This window comes from Oncorhynchus kisutch, linkage group LG24 (assembly GCF_002021735.2).
Source record: "Oncorhynchus kisutch isolate 150728-3 linkage group LG24, Okis_V2, whole genome shotgun sequence".
NCBI lineage: Eukaryota > Metazoa > Chordata > Actinopteri > Salmoniformes > Salmonidae > Oncorhynchus > Oncorhynchus kisutch.
In genome coordinates this window covers 41,399,141-41,426,773 of record NC_034197.2, presented here as the reverse complement: position 1 = coordinate 41,426,773, position 27,633 = coordinate 41,399,141, and the positions used below count along the sequence as shown (strand labels likewise).

The window sequence follows — 27,633 nt, the reverse complement described above, 5'->3', positions numbered from 1 at the left end:
ATTTCTCCATCAAAGACTAGCTTTTAGAGACGTTGAAGGATAGATCAGACATGTTATAGAAAGATATTGTAAAGTGGACTTTGGGAAAAGGGGGAAACACTACTCAATTTTTTTCGGTTATATCACTCAGGACGGATTTGCGGAAGAACAGAAAAAGGACATGAAAAACAAAATCCCTCGTTTTTGTCGAGATCAGAAAATAATTGTGTGAACAACTTTTGTTATATCGTGATTTACAATACAATTATTTTGTGATCGACAAAACGAGGGAATATTTTTATTTTATTAGTATGATTTCTGTGCGAATTCCCTCATACCTCCCACTTTTCCAACACCCGGGGTGCCTACATTTCAATTGAACCTGTGCGGGAACGATTTCTCCAAAACGTTATTCTATGTACTTGAACAAAGGGTGTAATTCATTATGCCAATTTTGTTGCAAAATATATCTTAAACGGAAGCAAACGGAACGAAGCAAACCCCTCCGTTGTTTATTTTTTATTTTTATTTTATTTACATAATGGTCGTTCAGTACAACACTGTTTCCGTTATATGTTTTCGTGATGAACGCAGCCCCCGGATGTGGGAGGGATTGACAGCCAACCAGGACCGCTTCTAGTTTAGCTAGTTTACTACGTGCTCTTTATTTATTTTATTTATTGAGTGCTCAACCAAAGGAAGCTAGCGTGTGTACTGTTGCTTTTTCGTTGTTGTTGGTATGCGAACAAACATAGATACCTTTTTCAAAATCGAAAGATCAACTGTGCCCAAAGTAGCTCAACGGTAAGAAGTGCATTTGGATAGTATATTTCCTATATCCCCCCCGGAGTGGCATGGTAGTATGCTTCTCCACCCGGCCTTGGATTAGAGAGCTAATGTTAGTGAATGGGTGGATGGTGTTAGCTAATCTAGTAACCACTAACCCAACATAGAGAATGTGTTTCCTAATTTGATACGGTAGCAAGAGATTATCCGCTTTACCGTTTTGTCTTCCGATCTTTATTTTATAGACAGCTAGTGGGAGATTGCTTATAGGTTGGTTTTATAACGTTTAAAAAAAAAATTAAAAGCCAATTCATCATGGCCCGGTTAACGTTAGCTGGCTAGTAAGTTTAGCTATATTTTAGTTAACTATTTAACTAGATAAACATCTCAAATTTAATATCCAGCTAACATGGACCCCGGTGAGTTGAGTAATTCTGGATTTGCTGTAAATGGAACCGGTGATTTATATCTAACTACCTAGCTAGTTAACGTCAGTTGTTGTCGATGTTTGTCAAAACAAATGTTTTATCTACTTTTTATATATACAACACTAAGTCATGTTAAGTTCCCCCTGATCAAAGATTCGTTATGTTCTTTAGCCAGCTAGTTAAACAAAATCGGATATAGGTCTGATTTATTTTGCCTTGCTTGGACCCTTTTACATGAATCTAGTTCCAGTTAGCTATTTAACTGATCAGCTGATGCCAGTACTAGCCAGGTTAGAATGTCATGCCTTTGCCATTTAAGAAGAAAAGCTCAAACGTATTATATATTGAGTCCAGTGAGGCCAACCCACACATACAGTAAGTCTGTGGGCCAAACAAGCCCTTTATTCCACAACACGAGTTAAAGGATTCTGGTTACTATAATGGAAATAAGCTACTTCTCATACAGACTGGATGCATGATTTAGGGATGTAGATCGCAACACATAGCATGGATATGCCTGCAATTTCCTCCAAAAACCAACACACATTTAGCATCGTGTGCACATTTTTTAAAAGGGAGTTGTTTCATTATGTTGTCATCAAAAAGATAGGCATCACTGACTCTGACAATGGCTGACTTAGTGACTATAGAGGATATCATAAATCAAATGTGTGGTTCATTATTAGGCATGTCACACATCCAATCCTGCATCCCAAATGGCGCAGCGTTCTAAGGCACTGAATCTCAGTGTCCCTACAGACCCTGGTTCGATTCCAGGCTCTATCACAACCGGCCGTGATTGGGAGTCCCATAGGGCGGCGCACAATTGGCCCAGCGTCGTCCTGGTTTGCGTTTGGCTGGCGTAGGTCATTGTCATTGTAAATAAGAATTTGTTCTCAACTGACTTGCCTAGTTAAGTAAAAAATATGTCCAACCTTCATTTGAGGGTGTGGATTAGCGGCCTAGCTAGCGACCTAGCTAGTGTCAACAAGTTCATTGTGTGTATAGGCCTAAAACTTGTGCTATTGACAGTCTTACTGCTTCAGGCAAGCTGTGGGTGGAGCTGACCATTAACTTACAGTATTTGTTTGAATGCTGTTGACCCAGAAAAATGACTCCCTCAATTAGGCAACTCAAAGATCAACATATGTTTGTGGTGGTTACCAGTGATGTAGTGGTAGTAAAATTGGTGGGTAAAGTCTGATTGCCGGTCGTGGTGGAAAAAAGTAACGCTTTTTATGGGTGGGGGGGGCACACTGTCCCAGAAGGGGGGGGGAACACTGTTCCAGAGGGGGGGGGGCACACTGTCCCAGGGGGTAAACTGTCCCAGAAGGGGGGGGGGGGGGGGGCACACTGTCCCAGAAGGGGGGAGAGGAAAAGGTGGGGTAAACTGTCCCAGAGGGAGAGAGAGGAAAAGGTGGGGTAAACTGTCCCAGAAGGGGGGGGGGGGGGGGCGCACAAACTGTCCCAGAGGGGGAGAGAGGAAAAGGTGGGTAAACTGTGTTTACTTGCGTTTACCCTCCATTACTGGCTAGTTTCTATCCATGGTACCAGAGAGGATGGGCCTACTTCTCCTTTAAAGGCATGTTGAGAGCAGTTTAACTAGTTGATCTTCGTGTCTTGTGATCTCTGTCCCAATACATTGTTCAACTTTCACTTCCATTGTCCCTGCTCTCGCACACTCACTCTTCTCTCGCCGAATGACATTCTTCGCTAAGCTGCTGCTTCCACATGTGGAAAGGGCGCACAATAGGGTTTGTAAATCAGCACTGTACACTTTCAACACAATGCACAGTAAGCATCCCATTGAGGAAAATACTGTATTTCTGTCTCAAATGGTACCAGGGCCCTATGGGTAGTGCACTACTTTAGACCAGGGCCCTATGGGTAGTGCACTACTTTTGACCAGGGCCCTATGGGTAGTGCACAATCTAGGGAAAAGGGTGCAGTTCGGTTGGCCGCTGCCCATTTAGTTAATTAATTGGATGCTTTTGCTTCAGAGGTCTATTCCAAAATTTTAAATTAGAGAGCTGAGCTAAGCAGTGTGTGTGTGTGTGTGTGCGCAGCTGTGTTTACCTCGGAGCTTGTACCTCCTGTGTCATGTTACTTTGCTAACATTGATTGTACACAAGGAGAAAGGCCTTGGTTGTGGGACAGCTGATAGGACTGAAAGGGAAACCATCTACTCACCCTTTAGGCCGGAGCACAGTAGGGCACGCTAGCTGCCTGGCAGTCTTGTTTACCCTATTCCCTATATACTGCATTAGTTTTGACCTGGACCCATAGGGGGAATAGGTTGAGTAATTTGATTTCATGCGTATAGCCTCTGTGCAGCTGCTCAGTATATAGTGTATATAAATGCAACATACAATTTTCAAAGATTTGACTGAGTTACAGTTTATAAGGAAATCAGTCAATTTAAATATTTATTAGGCCCTAATTTATGGATTTTATATAACTGGGAATACAGATATGCATCTGTTGGTCACAGATACCTTTAAAATGTTAGGGGGGTGGATCAGAAAACCAGTCAGTATCTGGTGTGATCACCATTTGCCTCATGCAGCGCCACATCTCCTTCTCATAGAGTTGATCAGGCTGTTGATTGTGGCCTGTGGAATGTTGTCCCTCTCCTCTTCAATGGCTGTGTGAAGTTGCTGGATATTGGCGGGAACTGGAACACGCTGTCGTACACGTCGATCCAGAGCATCCCAAACATGCCGAATGGGTGACATGTCTGGTTAGTATGCAGGTCATGGAAGAACTGTGACATTTTCAGCTTCCAGGAATTATGTACAGGTCCTAGTGACATGGGGCCGGGCATTATCATGCTGAAACAGGATGTGAATGCGGTGGATGAATGACACGACAATGGGCCTCAGGATCTCGTCACGGTATCTCTGTGCATTTAAATTGCCATCGATTAAATGCAGTTGTGTTTTGTTGTCCGTAGCTTATGCTGCCTGTACCATAACCCCACCCCCACCATGGGCACTCTGTTCACAACGTTGACATTTATCCCTTTACACTTGTGTGTATGAGATAGTTGTTGTGAAACTGTTGTGAAATTGTTAGGTTAGATTACTTGTTAGATATTACTGCATGGTCGGAAACTAGAAGCATAAGCATTTCGCAACACTCGCATTAACGTCTGCTAACCATGTATGTGACCAATAACGTCTGCTAACCATGTGACCAATAACATCTGCTAACCATGTGTATGTGACCAATAACATCTGCTAACCATGTGACCAATAACATCTGCTAACCATGTGACCAAAAACATCTGCTAACCATGTGACCAATAACATCTGCTAACCATGTGACCAATAACATCTGCTGACCATGTGACCAATAACATCTGCTGACCATGTGCCCAATAACATCTGCTGACCATGTGACCAATAACCTCTGCTAACCATGTGACCAATAACATTAGATTTGATCAGCAAAACACTTGCCCACACAATGCCTGTCATCTGCCCGGTACAGTTGAAAGCAGGATTCATCTGTGAAGAGCTCACTTCTCCTGCGTGCCAGTAGTAATTAAAGCATTTGAAGTTGATTCACGACGCCAAATTGCAGTCCCGTCAAGACCCCGGTGAGACCGACGAGCAAGCAGACGAGATTCCCTGAGACAGTTTCTGACACTTTGTCTATAAATTATTTCATCAGTTGTCCGGGTGGCTGGTCTCAGACGATCCCGCAGGTGACGAAGCCAGATGTAGATGTCCTGGGCTGGTGTGGTTAAACGTGGTCTGCGGTTGTGAGGCCGGTTAGATGTACTGCCAATTTCTCTGAAAACAACGTTTGATGCCGCTTAATGTAGAGAAATGAATACAAAATTATCTGGCAACAGCTCTGGTGGATAAAGCTACAGTCAGCATGCCAATTGCACGCTCCCTCAACATGAGACAGCTGTGGCTTTGTGTTGTGGGACAAAACTGAACATTTTAGAGTGGCCTTTTATTGTCCCCAGTACAAAGTGAACCTGTTTAATGATCATGGTGGTTAATCAGCTTCTTGATATGCCACACCTGTCAGGTGGATGAATTATATTGGCAAATGAGAAATGCTCACTAACAGGGATGTAAACAAATTTGGTCAAAAAAATTGACTGAAATATGCTTTTTTTTGTGCGTTTTGAACATTTTTGTTATCTTTTTAAACGTTTTTTATTATTATTTCAGCTTATGAAACATGGGACCATGTGTTGTGTTTGTATATTTTTGTTCAGTGTATATTTGTCTGGGTTACTCTGTCTGTGTGTTTATCTGCATCCATTATGGAACTGAGAGGCCATTGAAAGTGAATCAACTGATCTCTGTATAAGTGTCTGGGACATTTAATTAAAATTAACATTTAATAATAGCAGAACTGTCTCTTTTAGGTCTAGGGATCATAGTTCATATAGCCCACTCTTTGTTATCCTGAGTAGTGATAATTTTGGCAGCTATTAATTATATGTCTTTTAATATACCTTTTTAGTCTTTGGTCATATTTTAGTAATTTCATCCTGTTTTTAGTTATCAGTTGACTAAAATTGGACAAGTTTTTGTTTAGTTTGTCACTGACATTTTAGTCACAGTCAAAAAAACAAAAAAAATGATTCTATAAAATAATGAATATTTAGGCTACTTCCATTGTGATCATTCAGATATCCTTGTCCAACTCGGCCTACTATCCCCTAATATACCTTAGTTGGCAACGTGATATTGTGGCAGATGGTAACCAGTGCCAGCCATAAGTAACCATATAATTATAAAGCCTTGGTAAGAGGGGGACCAATAGAAAGCTCTGATTTCTCTCCGTTATAACGGTCAATGGGGGTGAATAACAGTGGTTTCCTAGAAAAGGGGGAGAATTGGAGCTTTACGAAAATGACAGAAATATTACTGTACTCCTAATAAGTCAACACATTTTTTATATGTGTATGTACAGTATATATGTGTGATGGGATGGATAGACATTATGAACAGTATGTGGATACAATATATACTATATGTGTAGAATACATGGATAGAATGTAGTATATGGATAGAATATATAGTATATGTGTAGAATACATGGATAGAATGTAGTATATGGATAGAATATATAGTATATGTGTAGAATACATGGATAGAATGTAGTATATGGATAGAATATATAGTATATGTGTAGAATACATGGATAGAATGTAGTATATGGATAGAATATATAGTATATGTGTAGAATACATGGATAGAATGTAGTATATGGATAGAATATATAGTATATGGATAGAATACATGGATAGAATATGTAGTATATATGTAGAATACATGGATAGAATAGTATATGTACAGCAATAGTTGAATAGGATGGACTTGGCTAGAATACAGTATATACATATGAAATGAGTAGAACCGTATGTCAAATCAAATCAAATGTATTTATATAGCCCTTCGTACATCAGCTGATATCTCAAAGTGCTGTACAGAAACCCAGCCTAAAACCCCAAACAGCAAGCAATGCAGGTGTAGAAGCACCGTATGTAGAATTAGAACCGTATGTAAACACTACCAAAGGGACCGGTGTTCCACTACCAAAGGGACCGGTGTTCCACTACCAAAGGGACCGGTGTTCCACTACCAAAGGGACCGGTGTTCCACTACCAAAGGGACCGGTGTTCCACTACCAAAGGGACCGGTGTTCCACTACCAAAGGGACCGGTGTTCCACTACCAAAGGGACCGGTGTTCCACTACCAAAGGGACCGGTGTTCCACTACCAAAGGGACCGGTGTTCCATGTCTATGTACAGGGATGATAGCTAGCTGGCTATGACTATCCAACAGAGAGGGATGCTAGGTTAGCTAGCTGGCTATCCAACAGAGAGGGATGCTAGGTTAGCTAGCTGGCTATCCAACAGAGAGGGATGCTAGGTTAGCTAGCTGGCTATCCAACAGAGAGGGATGCTAGGTTAGCTAGCTGGCTATCCAACAGAGAGGGATGCTAGGTTAGCTAGCTGGCTATCCAACAGAGAGGGATGCTAGGTTAGCTAGCTGGCTATCCAACAGAGAGGGATGCTAGGTTAGCTAGCTGGCTATCCAACAGAGAGGGATGCTAGGTTAGCTAGCTGGCTATGGTCTTACTAAAAGGGTAAAAGGGGTGTTACTACTAGATGCAGGCAAGAATGTGCAAGGCAGTATTGAATGTGTCCCTGACTGTCCATGTGTCTCAACCTGTGTGCTCCTACGTTGTAAACTTTTTCAATCATAGGCTAGGTTGTAGCAACCTCATGATGGGTATAGATAAACTTCTAGTATCATGAAGTAGCCTAAACCTATCTGGGTGAATGGAATATGAATGCTGTAATAAATAATAGAAATAAGACCATGCTCATGAAAACAATCGTCCTCCCTCATTTTAAGCGGCACTGACCACCACTACCGGTATATATGACAGCATTCATGATAATAATATTATTATTATAGATAATACTGACATGGTGTTTCCCCCCCCCCCCCAGTCAGATAATACTGACATGGTGTTCCCTCCTCCCCCCAGTCAGATAATACTGACATGGTGTTCCCCCCCCCCCCCCAGTCAGATAATACTGACATGGTGTTCCCCCCCCCCCCAGTCAGATAATACTGACATGGTGTTCCCTCCTCCCCCCAGTCAGATAATACTGACATGGTGTTCCCTCCTCCCCCCAGTCAGATAATACTGACATGGTGTTCCCTCCTCCCCCCAGTCAGATAATATTGACATGGTGTGTGTCCCCCCCCCCCCCAGTCAGATAATACTGACATGGTGTTCCCCCCCCCCCCCCCCCCCCCAGTCAGATAATACTGACATGGTGTTCCCTCCTCCCCCCAGTCAGATAATACTGACATGGTGTTCCCTCCTCCCCCCAGTCAGATAATATTGACATGGTGTGTCCCCCCCCCCCCCCCAGTCAGATAATACTGACATGGTGTTCCCCCCCCCCCCCCCCCAGTCAGATAATACTGACATGGTGTTCCCTCCTCCCCCCCCCAGTCAGAAACTGACATGGTGTTCCCTCCTCCCCCCAGTCTGATAATACTGACATGGTGTTCCCTCCCTCCAGTCTGATAACTGACTTGGTGTTTCCCCCCCCCAGTCAGATAACTGACTTGGTGTCCCCCCCCCCCCCCAGTCTGATAACTGACTTGGTGTTCCCTCCTCCCCCCGGTCAGCCTGGCCCTTCTGCTGTTGTTTTTCCTCTCTCTTCACACATCACGACACAGAGGTATTAATATGCTGACGATGGATGATTTGGTCCTGGCCTGGTGTTAATCCACTGGATTCTGCTGTCTCACAATATTATAGTTGAATGATTTCAGGAGGATTTGGGATAGTGGTAGTAGTCTCCACATCCTGTCTGTCTCCAGAGAGAGACTAGGATAATGATGGAGATGGATTGGGGTTTGGAAAAAAACAGAGGGATGGAGGAGGGATGAAAAGGTGTGTGTGTGTGTGTGTGTGTGCCTAGTAGACTGTGCCTAGTAGACTGTCCCTATAGCTCTGAGGTAACATGGTTATGGAGAGAGGAGCAGTCTGCAGGGCAGGCCACCCCAGACCACCCCAGACCCATAATGTATAGAGCTACTCCACAATAAGGAAAGGCAGCAGGAGAATGACGTCTTCATTAATGGGCCTTGTGGTAAAGACATATATATATATATATATATATATATATATATATATATATATATATCGGGCCGACATTGGGCCGTTATCCTAGAAAAGGCCATTCTCTATCAGCTTTGGCACCACTCACTGCCTGAGCCACCAGCAGTGGTGGAAAAACCCAATTGTCATACTTCAGTCATTTTCTATTGGGGTGTCTTTTTACTTTTTCTCAAGTTAAAGTGAAAGGCACCCAGTAAGATATGACTTGAGTAAGTCTATAAGTATTTTGTTTTAAATACACTTAAGTATCAATATAAATCATAATTAATTTTATATTTCTTATTATTAAGCATATTTCTTATATTAAGCAAACCAGATAGCTTAGACAATCATTTACAAACAGCATTTGTGACTAACCAGCTCAATTGGGTCTTATGTAGCAAAATTTGAAATGGTGTTTTTTTACATTGGATAAAAGTAGAGACTCAGAGCTATAACATTGTTCCTCAAATGTAGTGTATTATACACAATGGGGAAAGTAATTCTGCTTTGAAAGTTGATGAAGTTGTATCCCCACTTTTGAGAAAATGGCCCTTGAATGTTTTGGTAGCTACTGGAGAGCTCTTCTTTGTCTACACCAACTCAACACCCACCCATCTCTTTAAGGATTCACATGTGAGGCCATGTGCTAAACAGAGTGAGTTCGGTAGTGTACTAAACAACCAAAGATTTTGAGACTAAAGGCTGGTTGTCATTATGAAAACGTATGAACTCAAAAACAACAAGCTGCTTGACATCAGCAGCCTGGCAGTCCAAAATAGCACAACTGGTGTATTTTTAACACCAATAAACAAATCTGTTTAAAAATGAATTTAGTTTATGTCAATCTATCAAACCAGGCAACTAAAAGCAACTTTCTAAACAATGTTTTGGTTCATTTCTACCCTGTTAGCTTGTTAGCTTGTTAGCTTGTTAGCTTGTTAGCTTGTTAGCTTGTTAGCTTGTTAGCTTGTTAGCTTGTTAGCTTGTTCGCTTGTTCGCTTGTTCGCTTGTTCGCTTGTTCGCTTGTTCGCTTGTTAGCTTGTTCGCTAACGTTAATGACAAAGCAAAAAGTTTTTGGGAAATTTGTTTTTTTTTAAATAAAGAAAACATGTAAATATCATATTTTACAACCGTTCGGACGCATTACTCGTTACTTTATTTAAAGACCTTTGGCAGTGATTACAGCCTCGAGTCTTCTTGGATATGACACTACAAGCTTGGCACACCTGTATTTGGAGAGTTTCTCCCATTTTCTTCTCAGCAGATCCTCTCTAGTTCTGTCAGGTTGGATGGGGAGCATCGCTGCACAGCTATTTTCAGGTCTCTCCAGAGACTTGGATATTCAGAGACTTGTCCCGAAGCCACGCCTGCGTTGTCTTGGCTGTGGGCTTAGGGTTGTTGTCCTGTTGGAAGGTGAACCTTCGCACCAGTCTGAGGTTCTGGGGCAGATTTTCATCAAGGATCTCTCTGTACTTTTCTCCGTTCATGGTGCCAGGTTTCCTCCAGACATGACGCTTGGCATTCAGACCAAAGAGTACAATCTTGGTTTCATCAGACCAGAGAATCAGTCCTTCAGGTGCCTTTTTGCAAACTCCAAACTCTATGCAAATGTTGTTAATCACAAGGCTAATATAAGTCTCAAAAGGAAGGAAAACCGATTGTCATCTGTAGCACCCATAGACTCCACTGATCAGCCAAAACAAGCTCAATAACGCCATGCATGAACACATTCCTATTGAATATGCATTCCCCTTTACTGTGAGTAGCCCTATGCCGTTTTGCCATTTCAAATCAAATTATTTTTTTGATTTGAAAATGTACACATTCATGCATAGATGGCTGTCTATTCTAAATTTGTCATCAACATTTTTTAAATTGAATGATGCTGAATATCGGCCTAAAATTACGGCCAATCTGCCTCCTGGACCCCCCCAAAAAAATCGGTTTCGTCATCGGCCCTAAAAAACAAAATCCATATCGTTTGTTTCTATAAACCGGGGCACTCAGAGCTCTGTCTATTGTTCTGTTTTACATCTCATTAGGCAGAATGATCCGGAATGACCTCGGGGCCTCCTTTGTCTAGCTGGGATTACATTAGGGTTTCTGGGCTATTGTGGCCCCTGGGGTGGTGGATGGAGTTTAAGATAATGATCATTGATCTGTGGTGAATCACAGCTGCATCTTCCATTTTTTTATTAAATTATAATGTGAGATAATATAGATTGGTTGATCAAGGTAATGAAGCAAGGTGACCAGACATGTTATGTTGCGACTCATGGACACTTAAAGGCAAGGTTTCCCCTGTATTTATTTAGTAGTGGGACAGTTTTTCAATACATTTTCATATTTGGAGCCAATGTTCCCTCGATGTTTTGTCTTTTTTAAGCATTGAGAAAATGTCAGGTCTGCTGTGCACCAACTTGAACGTTGTGAAAAATCCTGTGCAACTTCCAGCTCCCATTTACTGTGAACACTGAGGCTGTACCTGCTTTAAGTTAACATTGGCCAAGTAGGCTACTGTGGCTATGTGATCATAATGTAGGCCTACCAGAGTGGCCTACCATCAAAAACAATGGAGTAAATACATCCCATAACATTTTAACATGGAAATAGCTGTTCTATCAGTCAGCATACAGCAGCAGCCAATGTGTGGTGTTCAATGTAGAACCTACATTCCTTGAGACTCCTGGGGGAAAAAACATGCAAGGCTTGACATGAACTTGTTTATCCACTTGTCCTCCAGACAAGAAAGTGACTGGAAATGTTGTTGTGTGATTTGATACAAGAAACCTCTTTACAAAATAAAAGGCATTATTATTCCTGTAACATTATTACAGAGAATCTGACAAATTATGCTACACTCTTCCTACTTATTATGCTAGCCTCTTCCTACTTATTATGCTAGCCTCTTCCTACTTATTATGCTAGCCTCTTCCTAAGCCTTTCTCAAAATACATCAATGCCCCTTTAAGACAAAAAATATATATATTTTAACTAACTTGCTTTTCAAAGGTCTAGAAATGTACATGATTTGTGCTCTTGTAAGAAGCGATCACTCCCCTATTGCTGACTACAAATGATCTATAACTGGGCTAATAACTCACTTATTGGGCTAATAACTCACTAACTGGGCTAATAACTCACTAACTTGCAGCGGATATGAACAAAATATGCACACGTAGCTACATGCAGCTCTCGCTGTGATTCAAAACAAGAGCATCTACCTACGGCCACTCATGCTGTAAACACAGTCCAGTTCAAAGTAAATGTCACAGGTCCATATGGCAATGGTATTTGCATATAGGCCTACTGCAGCTCTGATTTGGTTATGCCGCATTGGTCTGTGTAGACTAGTAGGGGCTGAGTCATGCACAGTAGAATCCCACTCCGATGAGTTCTGCCTACGACAATCTCTTGCGTTGTTCGTTATGTTGCATTGAAAGTGGCTAATATTGCGTTGATTAGATCAGTAAAGGGAAATGTTGATGGTGTAAAACTCTAGAACAGTGGTCACCAACCTTTTATGAGTCAAGATCCCTTTTCTGAGTCAAGATGCAAGCCTAGATCAACCGCTAAGAATTTTTATTTTTTAAACATGACTTGAAAAAACGTAAGCCTGTCACATTGTCTTACCCCTCCCCCTCAATAAAAGCCATAGTACAACCTATGTGCTGTGGTAATTTCATTGTTTACTCTGTAACCTGTTAGTTCATATGCCTCGACACCGTGATATACAGGCCTAGAGGCAGAGACAATAAGAAGACACAGTGGCAGAATAAATTCAACCACACCTTTTTTTGTTTTCATCACAAAACCGTAGCGCAACCTCTGTCCTGTGAAGTCCACAAAGCATTATTGTATGTAACAAACCGTTACATGACCTACAGCATGGTCAAGCAACTTAATGTTTGACGTGTTCGGACTACTGCCTCTACTATTCCAGCATCATATCATCTATGCTTAGTTTAATACAGTGACATCTCAAAAGATACCAAAAACAATTGTCATACAGTACACACTTTTTTTTTTTTTTGCTGTCCTAGGCTACCTGGCTAAATGACTTACTCGCTAGCCTAACTTCCTTTCACGGGGCAACAATGCGCCGGGCCAGCTAGTTAACATTAATCTAGCGACATGTTGAACTTACATCCTCAGGCCAGGGAGGTACAATGTATGAATTTATTTTATACTTTTATTTTTTTATCAAGGGAGGCCAAATCTCTCGAATAAGGAGACTGGACATCATATACTGTAGTGTTAGCTCATCCAAAGGGCTTTGACTTCTCTATACTATATATACTATCTGTACAGCTGCTAATTTGATTTCCTTGCGGGTTTTTTTCTCCTCCTTCGTTCCCGGTTTCATTTGCTCAGATTTGATTGAGTTCCTAAGTTATCTTTTTGATTCAAAGGTCACACGAGCTGAGGAGCAGAAGACCAGTAACTAACGTTTCAATCCGCGATGGCAAACGTGAATGGTAACAGCGTCGACTCCAGTCTAACCATTACAGTGACTCATACGGTCACACAGATCTTCAGAACCTCCGTACGGTTCGGGTCTCTGAAATTACAGCTGCCACTCGGCTCCAAACTGCCATCGACGCCGCTCTACATTGACAGTATAGTAGCCGTTGAGAAAACGGTGGCCTGTCTGTGCTTTTAAAAACCAAAAGCTGATTGACAAGACCGATGACCTTGGAATCCTGTTCTCGCAGTTGCTGGGTCTGGCCATCGTTCTATCGCCCACGAAGCTGGACAGAGCCCACCGTATTGGCCCCTCCCCAGCGAGCAGAGACGACTCCAAGCCTATCGTGTTTATCGTCCGTTTTCCCTACTACCGTGACAAGGAGCGCATCCTCCAGAGGCCAGATACACTTCTGAGGACGCAAGGTGTTCATCTTTCCTGACCTCAGCTCAAGAGTCACCCCCTAAAAAAAATGCTAAATTCCTCGATGTGAAACGCAACCTTAATGAGAATGCAGTTCGACTCCCGCTAGGACGCCCAGTATTCAACTGTTTATTTTTTTATGTTTTTTCAAATCAGACGGGTTCAACCTCTTTCTTATTGGGATAACTTAAGACTCTATCTTAGAGGGTAAATTATTTCTTATTCTTCTCATTGAAACAAATCTGGGAAAGCTAGACTAGAAAAACTATCTAAAGCCGTCCTTGACTTAGACCACCAACATGCCTTGACTCCGTCTCCAGAGCTAATATAAGCAACGTTTTGAATTTACGGTCTGAATTTAATCTCTTGTCCACTACAGATGCAGAACGGTTTCTATTGCATTCACGTGGTCCCTACTGTGAACAATGGCGACAGGGCTGCTAGCACACCTATTAAAACGCAGCGCTAACTGCCCGTCTGATTTCCCCAAATTTAAAGATTTCTCTCATAGTTTGATTTCTGACCCTACGGGGATCGACGACACCTTCAAATATTTTTTTATTCCTTCCTGTAGACTTCTGAATATCCATCAGATACAATATGACTACATTTTTGGGGGTGTGAACTGGAGACTCCCACAGTTGAGACTAAAACTGTTTTTAGTTTTGTAGGCTAGGCTATCCTATTTAATTTCTGGGGCTTGATTTATGGATCAAGCCTCATTCTGATCTGATTCCCAATGATCAGTGTAAAAAAGAAAAGAAAAAATATCTACCCCCTTTTCGCCCCAATTTTGTGGTATCCAATCGTTAGTAGTTACTATCTTGTCTCATCGCTACAACTCCCGTACGGGCTCGGGAGAGGCAAAGGTCGAAAGCCATGCGTCTTCTGAAACACAACACAACCCAACCAAGCCGCACTGCTTCTTAACACAGTGCGCATCCAACCCGGAAGCCAGCCGCACCAATGTGTCGGAGGAAACACAGTGCACCTGGCGACCTTAGTTAGCGTGCACTGCGCCCGGCCCGCCACAGGAGTCGCTGGTGTGTGTGATGAGACAAGGATATCCCTACCGGCCAAAAACCTCCCTAACCCAGACGACGCTAGGCCAATTGTGCGTCACCCCACGGACCTCCCGGTCGCGGCCGGCTCCGACAGAGCCTGGGCACGTACCCAGAGTCTCTGGTGGCACAGCTAGCGCTGCGATGCAGTACCCTAGACCACTGCGCCACCCGGGAGGCCAAAGATGTCTCCTTTTGATAAAACAGGAAGTGTAAAGATGTCTCCTTTTGATAAAACAGGAAGTGTAAAGATGTCTCCTTTTGATAAAACAGGAAGTGTGCAGATGATAGTTTATTATGTTGCTCCAGCGGTTCTGAATTTGTGATGCGCCCGACTGTCCACATTTTACGACTAACCTTTTGATTGTAACCTTCTTCTTCTTCTTCTTTTGTTTCATTTATATGTTAAAGCACTTTGATTTCAGTATTTAAATATGTTGAGATGAGACCAAATGAGCTGTTTCTGTCTTCCGTCCCTTTTCTAAAAATCAGACAGATGGGGCCGTATGGTCTACGGTAGGCTAGAGGTCTGATGTGATAGTCTGCCTATAACTATAACTCTGTTCCTGTTCTACTCAGAGATAATCGAATTTGGAACACTCGGCCCCCGCCCCGCGTACTCGGCCAGTCAGGAGCCGCTACTGTGTTGTGGACCTGGTATAATCCTTTTAACTAAATGACATGTGCTAAAAATCTAATCAAATGTATTGGTCACATACACACCTTTTGGCAGATTGTTATAGCGGGTGTAGTGAAATGCTTACGTCCCTACAGTACAGTAATATCGAACTAAATGCTGGTGTTCCTAGCTCCAACAGTGCAGTAATATCTAACTAAATGTTCCTAGCTCCAACAGTGCAGTAATATCGAACTAAATGTTCCTAGGTCCAACAGTGCTGTAATATCGAACTAAATGCTGGTGTTCCTAGCTCCAACAGTGCAGTAATACCTAGCTAAATGCTGGTGTTCCTAGCTCCAACAGTGCAGTAATACCTAGCTAAATGCTTGTGTTCCTAGCTCCAACAGTGCAGTAATATCTAACTAAATGCTAGTGTTCCTAGCTCCAACAGTGCAGTAATATCTAACTAAATTCTGGTGTTCCTAGCTACAACAGAGCAGTAATATCGAACTAAATGCTGGTGTTCCTAGCTCCAACAGTGCAGTAATACCTAGCTAAATGCTTGTGTTCCTAGCTCCAACAGTGCAGTAATATCTAACTAAATGCTTGTGTTCCTAGCTCCAACAGTGCAGTAATATCTAACTAAATGCTTGTGTTCCTGGCTCCAACAGTGCAGTAATATCTAACTAAATGTTCCTAGCTCCAACAGTGCAGCAATATCTAACAATTCACAACAAAACTAAAAGTATGGAATTAAGGAATATATAAGTATTAGGATGAGCACCTGTACTGACCTCGCCTTCTGGAGGTTAGTACGCAACGGTGAGTACAGAGTGCGTTGTATACCCGTGCTTAGTATACGGAGAGTGTGTGACAAAGGAGCAAACTGATCTGCTGTCATCATGTTTTAGGAGGACGTGGCCTCCCCTGTTTGACTGTCACTGTTAGTTCTGAAAATCTCCCTGTTCTGTGTTAGTAGAAGACGAAGAACCTGGAGGTGGAGCGAAGGGTTGAGCCTGTGACCGTAACGCAGGACGACAGTCCGAGAACACACTGACCTGCCCCAAACACACTTAGCAGTCCATATACAAGGACCTGTCTATATCAGACACGGTCACTAGAGCGGGATCCGAGCAGCATCGCCATGCTCTTTAGTATCTTGGCAAGGAAACAAAACACACAGCAGATCTAACTTATTTAGGAAAACATCCCTGGTGTTGGAAACACACATCATTATGATGTCATCCAGACATTATGATGTCATCCAGACATTATGATGTCATCCAGAGTCACATGTATTTATTTTCCAGGTTCTAGAACACAATATGTTACATACAGAAGGTTTTTAAAGGACAGGTTTTTTTCTGCCATGGAAAGATGTGCAATATTTGAGCTACTGGTATTATCCCAGCCCTAACAATCAACACACACTTCCCTAAGCCTGCCATATACACACACACCGCTAACCACCAACGTGTACTGACCTGCCCATAGCTAACACACAGCTAACCACCAACGCGTACTGACCTGCCCATAGCTAATACACAGCTAACCACCAACGTGTACTGACCTGCCCATAGCTAACACTAACACACAGCTAACACACAGCTAACCACCAACGCGTACTGACCTGCCCATAGCTAACACTAACACACAGCTAACCACCAACGCGTACTGACCTGCCCATAGCTAACACTAACACACAGCTAACCACCAACGCGTACTGACCTGCCCATAGCTAACACACAGCTAACCACCAACGTGTACTGACCTGCCCATAGCTAATACACAGCTAACCACCAACGCGTACTGACCTACCCATAGCTAACACTAACACATACTAACTGTCTGAAAGCTGTAAAACATAGAAACACATGCCGCTGGTTGACAGGATGCCTGGTTTAATGGCATGGCTTTAGTGGCTCCATCTAGGCAGCGGAGCCTCCGCTTGGTCGGTCTGTGTATTGGAGCCGTGTTGTATCAGTGTGTTTAGGCCTAGTGAGGGTTGTTATGGCGACGTGGCGGGGTGTCGACCATCTGGTGAGGGTTTTAGTGGACAGGCCCCTACACACACACACAGACTCCTAATGGCAGCTGTGGCAACAGGATTCTGTAACCACGGCGACTCTACATCTATCCCTCACGGTCTCGTATTTTTTATAATTTTTTGTGTCCTCAACACCTGATTTCTCTCATATATCACCTCCCTTTATTCAGAACATGGCATCGCTTGAAAACAGTCTAACTTGAATAGCAGCTAACCAGGCAGAATTGTCAACCCCCCCCCCCCCCCCATTGGTAGCTGCTATGACTAGCTACTCATGGTGTGTTTCTGTACATGGGGGGGGGGGGTAGTAGGTTAATTCACATTGACACATCAATAAGAGGCAACGGTGTAATTAAGGAAGAGGCTTTCTTCCCAGATATCACCTGAGGTGGTGTGCCACACTTTAACCCCTCCCCCTTAAGCGCTATGGGCCCCCCCACACACACTAGCCTTTAGTCACTGATCTAGGACCAGTTTAGCTTACCCATAGCCTAAACCCTTACCACTATGGAGGCATATAAAATAATGATCTCAGATCAGTCAGTGTCTAGGGCTCTCCACCCCTGCTTAATCCCAACAGAGCTTTCAGAGGAAATGATCAGATTATCCTGAACCAGCGGGCTGTCCTCCTGCTACTTGGTGGTGAGCCTGTTCTTACTGCCTGCCTGTCGGGGTTATTTTCGTGCACAAGCCCTGTCAGAACAGGCAGGCAAAGTGAGACAGAGGCCATGAATAGCCTAAAAAAATTACCCAGAGGGAGAGGGTCATGGAGTTTGGACTTGCTATAAAAAAAAAAATGTTAAAGTGTGAGGAAAGGTCAACTCCTTTGTCTGTTGGCTAATAGGCTGCATGGCTTTCATGAGCTGAACCAGTCCTGTGACCCATCAGATTATACTGTCAAACAACAAGTGTACAGGCCTTCTCTAGGAGAACAGGTAGATCAGTGGGAGGCCTTCCAGGCCAGAGATGAAAGGAAGGGAACCATGGTAGTGTGTAGAACCAGTCAGTCAGTAACACATAGTAATGTTAGATTAGATTAGTTGGCCTGAATGAGTTCCCAGGTTCCTAAATTAACCAATGAACCAGGGGTTGGCCTCTTCCTGTGTGTGCCAATCAGTCAGTGAAGAGGAGAATAGTCTGTCTCTCCGAGCCCCACGGCGTGACACACACACACACACCATGGCTCGTAGTCCTAGCTACCCCTCTGCTCCATCATTTCTCTTCACTGATCTCTCAACTTCTCTCCTCTGTTTACGCCCTCGGTGGCTGTGAGGGGTGAGCCGGCTGGCCCTCGGTGGCTGTGAGGGGTGAGCCGGCTGGCGCTGTGCCACAGATGAAGTGTGATTTCTACCAGCAGCTAGCCAGGGTTTGCCTGGGGTTTTCTCGTAAGGGGGCAAAAATGTGTCCTCTCCTCCGTGACCCGGAAACCGATGTGGTCGAAGTGTGTCAATTCGTTAGTAGGAAGACTGTCATCCCCTCCTTTTGGCAAGGAAGCACACCCCTCTGGAATGCAGTCTTGCTCCCTCCACAGAGACCGACATGCATCTTTCTCTCTCACAAGGATATGTTATGTAGGCCAAATGCTATGAGGTTGTCATGGTGCATTAAGTGTGTAATCCATGTGACTATTTTGTCTGAGATGCGGGCAGGTTTTTCCATGAAATTCGAGGATATTTGAAGGAAACAAAATCAAAGTATGATGGAAAAGGGACTCTTGCTATTGGTTCCCTTCCCTCATGTTAAAACACCTGGATTCATGATTAAAGGGACAAAGTGACATCACCCTAACTCTCATTTTAATACACCAATAGGAACCTTCTCTTACCTAATTTAAATAAGTACCGTATTGTAGTCAACATCGGGGAAAAGTCATGTTTGCAGAGGGCCGTGGTTTATATAGCTAGATAGCTACTCTACCGGTGCCAATATTTGACTGTAGGGTGTCAGCTAATATGATTAAACGTTTACCCTATTAATTTATGGCAAAGATACTTATGTTTCCCTTTCATCTGTGTCTAGTGTTAGCTAGTGACTGGCTAGCTAGGTCTTCATCTGTGTCTGGTTGGTAGCTAGTGACTGGCTAGCTAGGTCTTCATCTGTGTCTGGTTGGTAGCTAGAGACTGGCTAGCTAGGTCTTCATCTGTGTCTGGTTGGTAGCTAGAGACTGGCTAGCTAGGGTCTTCAGGCAGGCAGCATGGAACAAAAAGGGGGAGGGTCATTCCAAACTCAAGTCAACACATTTATCAGTGCCGCTGACAACCCTATCACAAGAGACATGCGAAATGTGTAGATATTTCTATTTTGTAAAGTGATATCATTAACTAAGTTTCCATCTAATTGGCGACCAGACTTTCATGCGAATATTCAAAAATCTGTTTATTTCCCGCCGGAGGTGTTTCCACCAAACTGACTTGTTTCTGATATAAATCAGTAATGACGTAGTGCAAACAATGTATTTTTTCTCTTCAGTTTTCATGTACCGAATAAAAATATATGTTCAATAATGTTTCCATCGCATTTTTACTGCAGCGCCGCATCCAAGTTGCTTGACATCAGCGTTTCAAAGAGCTGTCAGTCAAGGCGAGCTCATGAATATAAGCTCCCCGCCCACTCAGCCTGTCATTTCAAACTTCCTGGTAGTTAACCATGAGAGGAAGTACTTTTCAAAATGACTGTTCAAGACCAAATTTTTTAATTTTTTTTACGTTTTATTATTTATTGTTTTTGTGAAAAATCGCTAGCTGTGATGTTTACTTTCTCAACTTCCTAATATTGAGCAAATGATACTCGTTGGATCTAGAGGTCTTCACGGGTCCAAAAACTACGGGGACGTCAAAATAATAAACTATTTACCAAATCTATACATTTTTAAATGTTGATTTACTTCTCCTCGCCATTGTCATTTACCTGATAAGACGTGAAGAAGAAAACAAGGCCTAGCCTATGTGGTCCCTGGGTCGCCAGTATACCTGGGTGGTGGGGGTTCCCTTGTCAAGAAAAGGTTTAGGAACCCTGGGCTATTTATTTATTTAACCAGGTAGGCCGTCTGTCTGTCTGCTAGTGTAGTCTGGCCAGTTGTCTGTCTGCTAGTGTCGTCTGTCTGTCTGCTAGTGTCGTCTGTCTGTCTGCTAGTGTCGTCTGTCTGTCTGCTAGTGTCGTCTGTCTGTCTGCTAGTGTCGTCTGTCTGTCTGCTAGTGTCGTCTGTCTGTCTGCTAGTGTCGTCTGTCTGTCTGCTAGTGTCGTCTGTCTGTCTGCTAGTGTCGTCTGTCTGTCTGCTAGTGTCGTCTGTCTGTCTGCTAGTGTCGTCTGTCTGTCTGCTAGTGTCGTCTGTCTGTCTGCTAGTGTCGTCTGTCTGTCTGCTAGTGTCGTCTGTCTGTCTGCTAGTGTAGTCTGGCCAGTTGTCTGTCTGCTAGTGTAGTCTGGCCAGTTGTCTGTCTGCTGGTGTCGTCTGTCTGCTGGTGTCGTCTGTCTGTCTGTCTGTCTGTCTGTCTGTCTGTCTGTCTGCTGGTGTCGTCTGTCTGTCTGTCTGTCTGCTGGTGTCGTCTGTCTGTCTGTCTGTCTGTCTGCTAGTGTCGTGTCTGTCGTCTGTCTGCTAGTGTCGTCTGTCTGTCTGTCTGCTAGTGTCGTCTGTCTGCTAGTGTCGTCTGTCTGCTAGTGTCGTCTGTCTGCTAGTGTCGTCTGTCTGCTAGTGTCGTCTGTCTGCTAGTGTCGTCTGTCTGTCTGTCTGTCAGCTAGTGTCGTCTGTCTGCTAGTGTCGTCTGTCTGCTAGTGTCGTCTGTCTGCTAGTGTCGTCTGTCTGCTAGTGTCGTCTGTCTGCTAGTGTCGTCTGTCTGCTAGTGTCGTCTGTCTGCTAGTGTCATCTGTCTGCTAGTGTCATCTGTCTGCTAGTGTCGTCTGGCCGTCTGTCTGTCTGTCAGTGTCGTCTGTCTGCTAGTGTCGTCTGTCTGCTAGTGTCGTCTGTCTGCTAGTGTCGTCTGTCTGCTAGTGTCATCTGTCTGCTAGTGTCGTCTGGCCGTCTGTCTGTCTGCTAGTGTCGTCTGTCTGCTAGTGTCGTCTGGCCGTCTGTCTGTCTGCTAGTGTAGTCTTTTGTCTGTCTGCTAGTGTCGTCTTTTTGTCTGCTAGTGTCGTCTGTCTGCTAGTGTAGTCTTTCTGTCTGTCTGTCTGCTAGTGTTGTCTGGCCGTCTGTCTGTCTGCTAGTGTCGTCTGTCTGCTAGTGTCGTCTGTCTGCTAGTGTCGTCTGTCTGCTAGTGTCGTCTGTCTGCTAGTGTCGTCTGTCTGCTAGTGTCGTCTGTCTGCTAGTGTCGTCTGTCTGTCTGTCAGTGTCGTCTGTCTGTCTGTCAGTGTCGTCTGTCTGTCTGTCAGTGTCGTCTGTCTGTCTGTCAGTGTCGTCTGTCTGTCTGTCAGTGTCGTCTGTCTGTCTGTCAGTGTCGTCTGTCTGTCTGTCAGTGTCGTCTGTCTGTCTGTCAGTGTCGTCTGTCTGTCTGTCAGTGTCGTCTGTCTGTCTGTCAGTGTCGTCTGTCTGTCTGTCAGTGTCGTCTGTCTGTCTGTCAGTGTCGTCTGTCTGTCTGTCAGTGTCGTCTGTCAGTGTCGTCTGTCTGTCTGCTAGTGTCGTCTCTGTCTGTCAGTGTCGTCTGTCCGTCTGTCAGTGTCGTCTGTCTGTCTCTGTCAGTGTCGTCTGTCTGTCTGCTAGTGTTGTCTGTCTGTCTGTCAGTGTCGTCTGTCTGTCAGTGTCGTCTGTCTGTGTCAGTGTCGTCTGTCTGTCTGTCAGTGTCGTCTGTCAGTGTCGTCTGTCTGTCTGCTAGTGTCGTCTCTGTCTGTCAGTGTCGTCTGTCTGTCTGTCAGTGTCGTCTGTCTGTCTGTCAGTGTCGTCTGTCAGTGTCGTCTGTCTGTCTGCTAGTGTCGTCTCTGTCTGTCAGTGTCGTCTGTCCGTCTGTCAGTGTCGTCTGTCTGTCTCTGTCAGTGTCGTCTGTCTGTCTGCTAGTGTTGTCTGTCTGTCTGTCAGTGTCGTCTGTCTGTCAGTGTCGTCTGTCTGTCTGTCAGTGTCGTCTGTCTGTCTGTCAGTGTCGTCTGTCTGTCTGTCAGTGTCGTCTGTCAGTGTCGTCTGTCTGTCTGCTAGTGTCGTCTCTGTCTGTCAGTGTCGTCTGTCTGTCTGTCAGTGTCGTCTGTCTGTCTGTCAGTGTCGTCTGTCAGTGTCGTCTGTCTGTCTGCTAGTGTCGTCTCTGTCTGTCAGTGTCGTCTGTCCGTCTGTCAGTGTCGTCTGTCTGTCTCTGTCAGTGTCGTCTGTCTGTCTGCTAGTGTCGTCTGTCTGTCGGTCAGTGTCGTCTGTCTGTCTGTCTGTCTGCTAGTGTAGAGTCATGTTTTATTTGATCATAGATATTTCTAGAATCTCACCGTCACTGAGTTTCTCCCCCCCCCCTCCCCCTCAGACTGGTGAGGAGTGAGTGAGTGTGAGAGACAGAAGGAGAGAGCGAGAAGGAGTGGTCGTCATGGCAGCTGAAGCGCAGAGACAGCGTTCTCTGTCTACGTCAGGAGACTCGCTCTACCTGGTCCTGGGGATCAACAAGAATGCCACACCAGAGGACATCAAGAAGTCCTACAGGTAACACTATACACCACTACACCTGGACATCAAGAAGTCCTACAGGTAACACTATACACCACTACACCTGGACATCAAGAAGTCCTACAGGTAACACTACACCAGGACATCAAGAAGTCCTACAGGTAACACTATACCAGGACATCAAGAAGTCCTACAGGTAACACTATACCAGGACATCAAGAAGTCCTACAGGTAACACTATACCAGGACATCAAGAAGTCCTACAGGTAACACTACACCAGGACATCAAGATGTCCTACAGGTAACACTACACCAGGACATCAAGAAGTCCTACAGGTAACGCTACACCAGGACATCAAGAAGTCCTACAGGTAACGCTATACCAGGACATCAAGAAGTCCTACAGGTAACGCTATACCAGGACATCAAGAAGTCCTACAGGTAACACTACACCAGGACATCAAGAAGTCCTACAGGTAACGCTATACCAGGACATCAAGAAGTCCTACAGGTAACGCTATACCAGGACATCAAGATGTCCTACAGGTAACGCTACACCAGGACATCAAGAAGTCCTACAGGTAACACTACACCAGGACATCAAGAAGTTCTACAGGTAACGCTACACCAGGACAACAGGAAGTCCTACAGGTAACGCTATATCAGGACATCAAGAAGTCCTACAGGTAACGCTATACCAGGACATCAAGAAGTCCTACAGGTAACGCTATATCAGGACATCAAGAAGTCCTACAGATAACGCTATACCAGGACATCAAGAAGTCCTACAGGTAACACTACACCAGGACATCAAGAAGTCCTACAGGTAACGCTATACCAGGACATCAAGAAGTCCTACAGGTAACGCTATACCAGGACATCAAGAAGTCCTACAGGTAACACTATACCAGGACATCAAGAAGTCCTACAGGTAACACTATGCCTATAGCACGCTACACCACATCTTACAGGTCACCATCTTACTACACAACGGCGCTAGCCACGCCAGAGGACAACAGGAAGTCCTATAGGTAACACTATAGGCACGCTACACCACATATTACAGGTCACCATCTTACTACACAGCGCCGCTAGCCACGCCAGAGGACAACAGGAAGTACTATAGGCACGCTACACAGCGCCACAGGACACAACCAAGAGAATGTGGACTTAAAAAAAAATATTTTAAAAAACAGTCCACTGTGAGACAAGATCCACTAGAGGTCAACAGAGAGCTGGTGTGCTGCTGTTGCTGAACGACAGAGTGTACTAAACATTAGGAACACCTAGTCTTTCCATGACATAGACTGACCAGGTGAATCTAGGTGAAAAGCTATGATCCCCTATTGATGTCACTTGTTAAATCCACTTCAATCAGTGTAGATGAAGGGGAGGAGACAGGTTACAGAAGGATTTGTGAGCCTCGAGACAATTGAGACAATGATTGTGTACCATTGAGGGTAAATGGCTATGGTGTAAAGTACTGTAAAAATACTTAAGTTGTTTTTTTTGGGGGGGGGGGGGTGTGTATCTATACTTTTATATTTGACAACTTTTACTTCACTACATTCCTAAAGACAATAATGTACTTTTTAGTCCATTTTACCTGACACCCAAAAGTACACATTACATTTTGAATTTGTGGTTTGCGTTAATATTACAGTATATTTTTTACCAAATACTTTGACTTTTACTCAAGTAGTATTTTACTGGGTGACTCTCACTTTTACTTCGAGTCATTTTCTGTTAATAAGGTATCTTTACTTTTACTCAAGTATGACAATTGAGTACTTTCTCCACCTCTAGTAAAATGGGCAAGACAAAAGATTGAAGTGCCTTTTGAATGAGGTATGGTAGTAGGTGCCGGTTTGTGTAAAGTACTGCAACTCTGCTGAGGTTTTTCACGCTCAGTTTCCAGCGTGTATCCAGAATGGTCCACCACCCAAAAGGACATCCAGCCAACTTGACACAACTGTGGGAAGCATTGGAGTCAACATGGGCCAGTATCCCTGTGGAATGCTTTCAAGACTTTGTAGAGTCCCCGCCCCGACGAATTTAAGCTGCTCTGAAGGCAACTCTATATTAGGAAGGTGTTCCTAATGTTTTGTACACTTAGTGTATGTGATGTCGTTACATGAGGGTTCTAGAACTATGGAATGGAATGTTTGACACAGACACCAGTCATAAACCTCTTCCTGTTCTCTGTCCAATCAGGAAGCTGGCTCTGAAGTTCCACCCAGACAAGAATCCAGACAACCCCGAGGCTGCTGATAAGTTTAAGGAAATCAATAACGCCCACGCCATCCTCAACGACTGTACCAAGAGGAACATCTATGATAAGTACGGATCCCTGGGACTCTACGTGGCCGAGCAGTTTGGAGAGGAGAACGTCAACACCTACTTTGTCCTCTCCTCCTGGTGGGCTAAGGTAAGACAACATCTCGTGTTTGGAGAGGAGAATGTCAACACCTAAATTTTAGCGATAGATGTGTCGTTATGGAGTCCCCAGTAAATGTAGTTATAGACATATTGAGTTATGATGGAGTCCCAAGTAAATGTCACCCCTCAAGATCAATAAAATGGTCATCAGTTTGTGCGTCTCACCCCTGACCTCTCCCTGACGGTCTCCTCTGTCTGCAGGGCCTGTTCATCTTCTGTGGCTTGGCGACTGGCTGCTACTTCTGCTGTTGTCTGTGCTGCTGCTGTAACTGCTGCTGTGGAAAGTGTAAACCGCGGCCTCCCATGGACCAGGAACCAGAGTTCTACGTCTCCCCTGAAGACCTGGAGGCACAGATGCAGCCTGACGAGAGGGGTGAGGAGTTTAATTAATCAATCAATCAATCAATCAATCAATCAATAGATCTAGACGTAAGAGGGGTGAGGAGTTTAATCAATAGAACTAGAGGTGAGGAGTTTAATCAATCAATAGAACTAGAGGTAAGAGGTGAGGAGTTTAATCAATCAATCAACCAATAGAACTAGAGGTGAGAGGTGAGAGCGCTTCATCAACCAATAGAACTAGAAGTGAGAGGTGAGAGAGCTTCATCAACCAATAGAAGTGAGAGGTGAGAGAGCTTCATCAACCAATAGAAGTGAGAGGTGAGAGAGCTTCATCAACCAATAGAACTAGAGGTGAGAGAGCTTCATCAACCAATAGAACTAGAAGTGAGAGGTGAGAGCGCTTCATCAACCAATAGAAGTGAGAGGTGAGAGAGCTTCATCAACCAATAGAACTAGAGGTGAGAGCTTCATCAACCAATAGAATTAGAGATGGAGAGACTTACTGAGGCTGTTGTTGAAATCAAATCCTTTCTGGGTACCAATTAAGTACCCTACTGTGATCAAAAATAACTAGAAATAGCTTCTTAGCCTAGAGCAATTTCTCAAGCAAGAATTGTGCTAGGACTGTCTGGGAGTTGTCTGAGTGAGGAAGAGTTGTTGGCACTCTCTTTTTTTGATTGATCTATCAATCTAATTTATCGCCTGATGATGCCACCAGCCAGGCAAAACAAAAACAGGCTGAAACAAGCAATAATTTTTCTAGGACTGTCTGGGAGTGGTCTGAGTGTAGAAAACAGAACTAGTTATTAGTCTTAACTAATATACCGCCTAGTGATGCCACCAGGCAGGTCAAATCTCCATCCCACCAAAAACAGGCTGAAATTTCAGGCCATCTTTTCAAACAGCACTTCCACTAAAAGGGCATTATCATTTTCACAGTATTATTCCAACCTCAATGTGGAAATATATATATAAAACACACAGGAAAATCACATTTTTGACTGCACTAGGCCTTTAAGTGGAGTGGATTTTCACTTGGTTGAACGAAGGGAAGTGTGATAGAGGGCAGTCGATCCCAGGCAGGCAAGGAACTGTACTTTAGAACAGATTAACTCAGCTCCGTCCCCTACAACCTACGGGGGGGGGGGGGGGGGGGGTCATTCAGTTACCGCTGTCACACGTACAGTTTATTTAGATTTGTAACGTGTGTGTTGTTCCCCCCCCCCCCCCAGATGTTGGTGGTGATCCCATCATGGTGCAGCCGTCCGGAACAGAGTCCACCAGGCTGACGTCAGACAGCCACTCCAGCTACCGGACCGACACCGGATACAACTAAACAAACACCCCCCCCCCCCCCCTAAACCCCACGCCCTTCAAGACTCGGTCCTGCCCGAGAGAAGGTTTCTTTGGCTGCCACTTTAAATATTAGCCTGATATTATCATCAAAACCCCATTTCACTCTGACAAACACAAGCATAATTCCCACCATCACCTATATCCACCGGCCCCTCCGTCTCCTCCCCAGCCCCTCCGTCTCCTCCCCAACCCCTCCGTCTCCTCCCCAGCCTCTCTGTCTCCTCCCCAGCCTCTCTGTCTCCTCCCCAGCCTCTCCGTCTCCTCCCCAGCCACCGACCCCTCCGTCTCCTCCCCAGCCTCTCCGTCTCCTCCCCAGCCTCTCCGTCTCCTCCCCAGCCTCTCCGTCTCCTCCCCAGCCTCTCCGTCTCCTCCCCAGCCTCTCCGTCTCCTCCCCAGCCTCTCCGTCTCCTCCCCAGCCTCTCCGTCTCCTCCCCAGCCTCTCTGTCTCCTCCCCAGCCTCTC

At 44.4% G+C, this 27,633-nt stretch overlaps 1 protein-coding gene across 1 annotated transcript; it reads left to right on the top strand.

The window, feature by feature from the left end:
- The first annotated feature begins 594 nt into the window (after positions 1 to 594).
- LOC109881169 (dnaJ homolog subfamily C member 5-like) lies at positions 595 to 27,421 on the top strand. The gene is made up of 5 exons (XM_020473326.2): positions 595 to 783; positions 22,898 to 23,070; positions 25,249 to 25,462; positions 25,675 to 25,846; positions 27,048 to 27,421. Exons 2-5 carry the CDS (start codon positions 22,958 to 22,960, stop codon positions 27,149 to 27,151), a joined length of 603 nt encoding a protein of 200 aa, XP_020328915.2. The 5' UTR covers positions 595 to 783; positions 22,898 to 22,957; the 3' UTR covers positions 27,152 to 27,421.
- The last annotated feature ends 212 nt before the right edge of the window (positions 27,422 to 27,633 follow it).